At 42.5% G+C, this 6722-nt stretch overlaps 1 protein-coding gene across 5 annotated transcripts in view; it reads left to right on the forward strand.

The window, feature by feature from the left end:
* ctnnd2a (catenin (cadherin-associated protein), delta 2a) overlaps window positions 1–6722 on the forward strand; it is a 221379-nt gene that overhangs the window by 127545 nt on the left and 87112 nt on the right. For 3 of the 5 annotated variants that reach the window (XM_031849928.1, XM_031849932.1, XM_031849929.1), the window contains exon 12: window positions 2800–3166. In XM_031849928.1, the coding sequence (XP_031705788.1) occupies window positions 2800–3166 (367 nt within the window). The remainder of the gene's footprint in view (window positions 1–2799; window positions 3167–6722) is intronic. The other 2 variants (XM_031849930.1, XM_031849931.1) reach the window with 1 other exon arrangement.

The following is a 6722-nucleotide window of genomic DNA, read 5'->3' on the forward strand; positions in this document are numbered from 1 at the left end:
ACACACACACACACACACACACACACACACACACACACACACACACAGGGAATACATACACCATTACACACATGCATGCATAAACAGGCACCCACACGCTGACTTCTGCCTGGCAATATTGGCCCCAAAGGTCAAGTCATCAGTCAGATCACACCATCAACAGAGCGAATGATAAATTCAGCAGCACTCCATTTACTTGAGGTAGAAGGAGAAGAAAGGGAGAGCAGACACAAAGATTGAGTGAAGAAGAAAATGGAATGCATATAGAGGTGTGTGGAAGCTGAATACAAAGTTTGAGAATATGAAAACAAAAGAACAGACTTCAACAGGACAATTTTTGGGGGGATTTCTCTGTTTTCGTGTTCCCTACCATCTCTCTCTATCATTTGTGATTTATTTTTCATTCCCCTTTATTTTTTGAGCTTGTACCCGAAGAGATCCCTATTCAGTGCCTACAGCACAGGCTATAAAAATAATTTGACAAGCCATTTTTATATGTTTTCCCTCTCTCTTCTTTTCACTGTTCTGCCTCCCCCCTCTTTGGCTCTGAGGTTCATCCTATTTGGGTGTCAAGTGTCTCGGTGAGCGCACACTGACTCTGGTGGAGTAGCCTAAAGCCCCGGCTACTAATGAGACGTTCTGAAGGACAGACACCCCACAGACACCATTCAAAGAGTACAGAAAAGACTGGGATTTTCTGCTGATTGGAGTAACTCTGCTTTATTACCCTCCTATACCCTTTGTTCTACGTGGCTGTATGTCGCTAACTCCGCGGCCTCTTGTTCCATCCCTCTTCCCTCTGGTTTGGCTGCAGCTTCATCCCTCATCTCTCAGCAGTTTTCCTCTCTTGTCCCAGCATCTCTTACCGTTTCTCTGTCCCTGCCTAATTCTTTAGATCTCTGGGGCATCAGTAGAAGAGCTCACACAGCCTTTAGCCTCATGGCTATTTCAGGGCAGAGTCTGGAAGTTTCATTTTTCAATGTCTGGCTGGCAAAGAATTTTTTTCTTTTTAACCTGATTTTAGAGTTAGGAAATAAAAATATGCAAATGCAGTTACATCATCCAAAAGGTTCCTTGTGCCTCTGGTGGGCCGACTAATGGAGTTTACCAGACTCGGTGAGAAGAATTTAAATAAGAGCTTTGAAAGATGATTGTTAAAGATGCACCAAATCGGTTGGACAGATCAGACGTGTGTAAGAGGGTTGTGAAAGTCAAGTAAATACCACCACTCAAGACACTGCTAAAGAGCAACTTTGGTCGTCACACAACAATGAGACAGTAAACCTCACATTCACACAACCTCCATCCTTTTGTTGTTTTTGTATCGATGCGTGCGGTGACTTGTATAATGTGCGAATGTGTGTTTTTCCACGTTGAGTACCGTTTGTGTGCACTTGCCCATCCAGACACGGTTTTAAAGGCTAACTCGCTTTGTGAGAGGAGGCTCGTTGGCCTGTGCTAAAGCCCCAGTCAAACACATATTGATTTCAAGGCTCTGTGATTTATCGCATACTCTCCGAAGAACACATTGATGGTGTTTTTGCATGTGTGTAGATGTGTGTTTTCTGTGTACACATACCTTGGTTTTAATGACAGATGACGCCGTCTGTCTCAGTGTTTTTACAGCCGGAGAAACAAGGCCCCCAGACTCACATTAACACCTTGATATATCACCGATCCACCGCTCTGACGCGACGGAGAGCGAAGGTGACAGCTACTGTGCCCCTGCAGGCTTCTTACATCCCTCAAGCAAATCCCCATTCAATTTCAATCTCACTCTAAAGAGAGATAGCTTGGTGTTTTTTTAATGTATTTTTTTGTCCTTATTGCTCACCAGGCAGATGCCTCACTGTGAGGAAAAAGTTTCTGCAATCGTCCTCTAGCTACCTGCAAATAGGCTTACGAGCAAAGTTACCAATTTTCATTGCATGGGAATGGCAGGCTAATGAGTCATTTGAGTGACAAACCAACATTGCTTACGAGCCCTCAGTGGGTTTTTATGAGACTAATGTACCTCACGTTGGAGGAGAACCATTGCTTTGTTGATCTCAAGTATTTCTGTTTGTTTAAATCAATCTATTCTTAAAAATGTTATTGAACTTTTTCTTCAGGATTTGTATGCATTGTTGAAAGAAATATTGCATGGCTTCCAAAATAGTATATAGAAAAAAACCCACATAATAGCTTGTAAGCATATTTGATCAAAAGTTTATAGTTCATATTTTCAGCTGTTTTTTGACGAACACATTGATTTCAGCGGCCATTAAAACTGTCTAAAACTTTTGCCTCCACAAATTTGTCTACTTTTCTCTTTTTCTCTCTTCAATCCTCCCCTCTGTTGAACATTGGTCCTTGTTGTTATTCCTGGGCATGTGGCCAATATTCGTCCATCCATATGGAGACGCGTTTGTCTTTTCCCAACAACCTGTTCATCTCTGCACCTTCCTGCCTCTGCTCTCCTCTCCTCTCATCTCCTCTCTCTTTTCTCTCCTCTCTCTTTGCTCTCCTCTCCTCCCTCTTTTCTCTCATCTCCTCTCTCTTTTCTCTCCTCTCCTCTCTCTTTTCTCTCATCTCCTCTCTCTTTTCTCTCATCTCCTCTCTCTTTTCTCTCCTCTCTCTTTGCTCTCCTCTCCTCTCATCTCCTCTCCTCTCATCTCCTCTCTCTTTTCTCTCCTCTCTCTTTTCTCTCCTCTCCTCTCTCCTTTCTCTCATCTCCTGTGTTTTTTCCCCTCACCTTTGCTTGTGTCCTTTTCTCCCGTCCTCCCTGCTTCTCATTCTGTCCCCTCCTCTGCCCTGCAGACCTTTCCCAGCGTGTCCATGACCAGGTCCTAAGTTATGTCCTCTGTCCCTACTTTCCCACCATAGCTCCCTCCTCCCCCGGTGTCGACTCCACCTCTTTGCAGCGCACAGGAAGTCACGGCACAGGGACAGGGAACTACGGCCGTGGCGGGACCAACAACTACGCCACAGTGGGACCAGGCTACACCTCAAGCGGAGGTGGCGGAGATGTGTATGGCTCAGACCCCTATGTGGCGGACCCCTATCGCACCCTGCAGTACTGCCCCTCAGTGGTGGAATCGCCCTACAGCAAGTCCGGACCAGCCCTGCCGCCTGAAGGCAGCCTGCAGCGCTCACCTTCCATCGACTCTATTCAGAAAGACCCCAGGTAGGATGAAAGGGGTGTGCGTGTGTGTGTGTGTTTCATGGGGTTCACTGGACCACAGCATGTGCACTTACATTCATTCCCTTGAGCCTCACGTTAACCCTAACTTTTACATACCACATTTTTGTCTGATGGGACAAAAAATGTGTAGAATACATAACACACACACACACACACACACACACACTTACTGGCATATATACACACATCAATATTCCAGTCATAGTGATATTAAAGTCGTCCTGCTCCAACAGGCACAGAAGGGGTATACTATACTCATTGCTCACTAATATTGATATCTGTATATCGATATACAGTATGCATAAGAATTACTTTTGTGATAGCAATTGCAGCTACAGATACGACAGTACTCACCCAAACCCCACACTCCACCAGTTTCTTTCAAGGCTCTCTCTTAGATCAGGCTGAACACAGCACTGCATTCAAATCATGTAGGGGGGCTGCGTGGATGGGTGCGTGTTGCTTCAGGTACTGGTGTTAGAATGAAATACAATCCAGAAAGGCTGGTTTGACTTATAGATTCATGAGTTGGGAAGCTTATCAGATACCAAAAACACTACACAGCGATTTACAATACTATGAGGAAGGATATTACAACTCTCAAAAGTTCATGATTGTTGTCGACCACAATTTATCCGCCTTCTAGACTGCCGTGAATTACCATGTTTCCCAGACAAACAAATGTGCCTGGAACATGCGCTTGCCCACTCAGTGTGACGGCGGATGATGTCACATTGCATCAACAATTGAACCAGGGTCAACTTGTTTTTGCGAAGGGACACGGCTTATTTTTTTCTATATCGGCCCCCTTCGCAATGGAAATTTTTTTTTATGTAACAGAGTGTCACACACCGGTTGCTTTAGAAGCTCCATTTCGCCTCCCTCAGTGTCACGCTGTGTGTAAAAGAGTCCTACTGGGCTGTGATCACTTCCATCCTCTTCTCTCTGCAATTAAGCAAAGCTCACTTTCCCTACTTCATTTATATATATTTCACAGGACTCTTGATATATAATTCCTTTAATTACAGAGCGAGAGGGACTGAGACGTGAGTGGATCAAGTCTCAGCAGCAGCTATCAATCACAGGAGAAGGAGAGAGAGAGAGAGAGAGAGAGAGAGAGAGAGAGGATGGGAAAGAGAATTATTTAAAACAATAGCAAAGGAAGAGAGAGTGACTGAATGACATGCGCACAGTCAGATGAACATACAATCCTCCTCGAGATTCTTCAGTCTTGTCAAGTTGTATAAAGGATCTGATAATTAGGGCATGATGGTTTATTAATAATGTAATCTGATTGACCGGCTCAAGACGGTCTTCTTGTTTCACACAAACACAAGTTATCTCCAATGTTCCCCCCTCACAGTGAAAAATACTACCCCTTCATATTCACAACACGTTTGTGAAGCCTTTGTTGTTCGCACTGTTGTTGTTTGTCGCCGTACTTGTGATGTTTGTATACACAGAAGCTCTTGAATTCAGCAAAAGGCAAAGCAGTAATATGTTTTGTTTTCTGTAGGGTGTATCTACAATACACCAGCCAGATTTGTGACAAAAGCACAAAAACAACAGCAACAAAAAAACAGTTGCAATTTAAGATAGAAATAAGTTTATCAAAGACACGTTGTGAGGAGTAGACGCAAGGGGTGAGTACAGGTCACCACGGATTGCAATTTCTAACATACACAAATGTAGTGCAACACACGGATGAAAACAGATAGAGGAGGAAGATTATGGCGATAATAAAGTGGACAAAATAAGGAGATTATACAGTGTCATGCACATAGTTGCACATGTATTAATAATATTGCTAAGGAGATCAAATAGTGTTTGCTGCCGTTGATTACTCCACAATGTGGATGACAGCTTTTAAATCGTTGCTGCCTTTACTGTCTAAGCTGATTGAACAAAGGCAGTGAAAAGATTTAAACGTTAATTGCTCTAGTGGGAGACTGTTTTTGCATTGCATATAACTTCTATGGAGTTTTATCAACCTTTTCATTTGTTTCTGGTCCACCAAAATATGGATAACGGCAGTCTCGGTAACAGTGTCATATTGATGTAATATACCTGCAGGGCTTTGTGTAGCTGACATTTACATCACACCCACCTGATGCATTCTGTGCCAAAACCTTTTAAATATATCATTTATCTTAAATGGAGAAATGATTGATGTTCTGAAAACACATCAACGCAACCTTTTGTCATATATTTTCATCTAGAACTGACAAACAATGGGTGGAGAGTAAACTATGTGTATGCTATTTACAATAGAGCAACTATAGTCACAGCAGGTTTAAATATTTGTCATTACTGTGTTGATTTTTAAAACTGAGGCTCTGCATACAATGCAGATCCTGGTTCGAGCTTCACATTTTGCATACTCATGTATTTTAGACAATAAAAATATTAAAACCTAGTCCCAAACCCATTTTTGTACTTGGTCCCAATATTCCGAGAGCGCCTTTGTGTGTTGCATGCCCCCCGCAGATTTCAATAAAACCATATTTAATTAAAAGTTTCAAAGTTATTCATGACTATTTAACAATTTAGACTTTACTAGCTGGAGTCAGGGGGGGTCCATGATGAACTCCAAGTCATTTGCAACAGGAAGCCAAAGTGCATAAAAAAGAAAATGTTTTAATGAGTGGATTTAATAGCAACTCTGCATTTTTGTATTCCAGTCCCCAAAACTGTATCCCTGTAAAAACAATTGACACATTGTTCTGACTACAATGTGAAAGGGACAATTCACGTGTACACCTAAATGTGCTTATGCCACCTAAATGCCTCAGTATCAGTCAATATCGGACTCTTCATGGAGTCCGCCATGTTTTTATACTTTTATTTCACCAGAAAGGTCACATTGAGTTACAATAGCTCTTCTGTTTCTACAGTAGCCCAGAACAGACAAACTTAAACACTGGGACTCGAGAGGACCTTTCACATTTTCACGTTACCTGAAGCCCACCGTAGTCCTCCGACACGCTTGTGAAACTGTGGCACCTTTAGCCGCCGAGTCTAAAACCGTGGAAAACCACGGTTTTAGACTCGGCGGCTCAACGGCTCACGTTAATGCTTGAAAGGGAGGAGCCAGCGGAGGGGTATTCAGTTGGTTACATTAATATAGTATTTGTATATATAGACATAGATATAGATAGATAGATAGATAGATACAGTAGATATAGATAGATCGATATAATCCTCTATTCTTAATATCATTGCATTTAAACTATGTGTTACATTTATCTCTGCCATAAGGTTAAAAAGCCTCCTACTCGAGCTTCACTCTCTCTCTTGCTATAATTGGACTTAGCTGAGCTTACATGAAGTGTGAAATGAGTTAGCATCAATCAGATACAAAGAACACCCTGAGTGAGGGCAGAGGTTATGGCTCTGTGTGTTTAATGTCTGCGTAGGTGCGCAGTGTGTGTTTGTGAGAAGACTGTATTTTTTCATAACTCAGCAGCACAATCTTTGCCTAACGTGTGTGTGTGTGCATGTGTGTGTGTGTGTGTGTGTGTGTGTGTGTGTGTGTGTG

The sequence above is a fragment of the Anarrhichthys ocellatus genome, unplaced genomic scaffold, assembly GCF_004355925.1.
Source record: "Anarrhichthys ocellatus isolate YVR2014 unplaced genomic scaffold, GSC_Weel_1.0 scaffold10, whole genome shotgun sequence".
NCBI lineage: Eukaryota > Metazoa > Chordata > Actinopteri > Perciformes > Anarhichadidae > Anarrhichthys > Anarrhichthys ocellatus.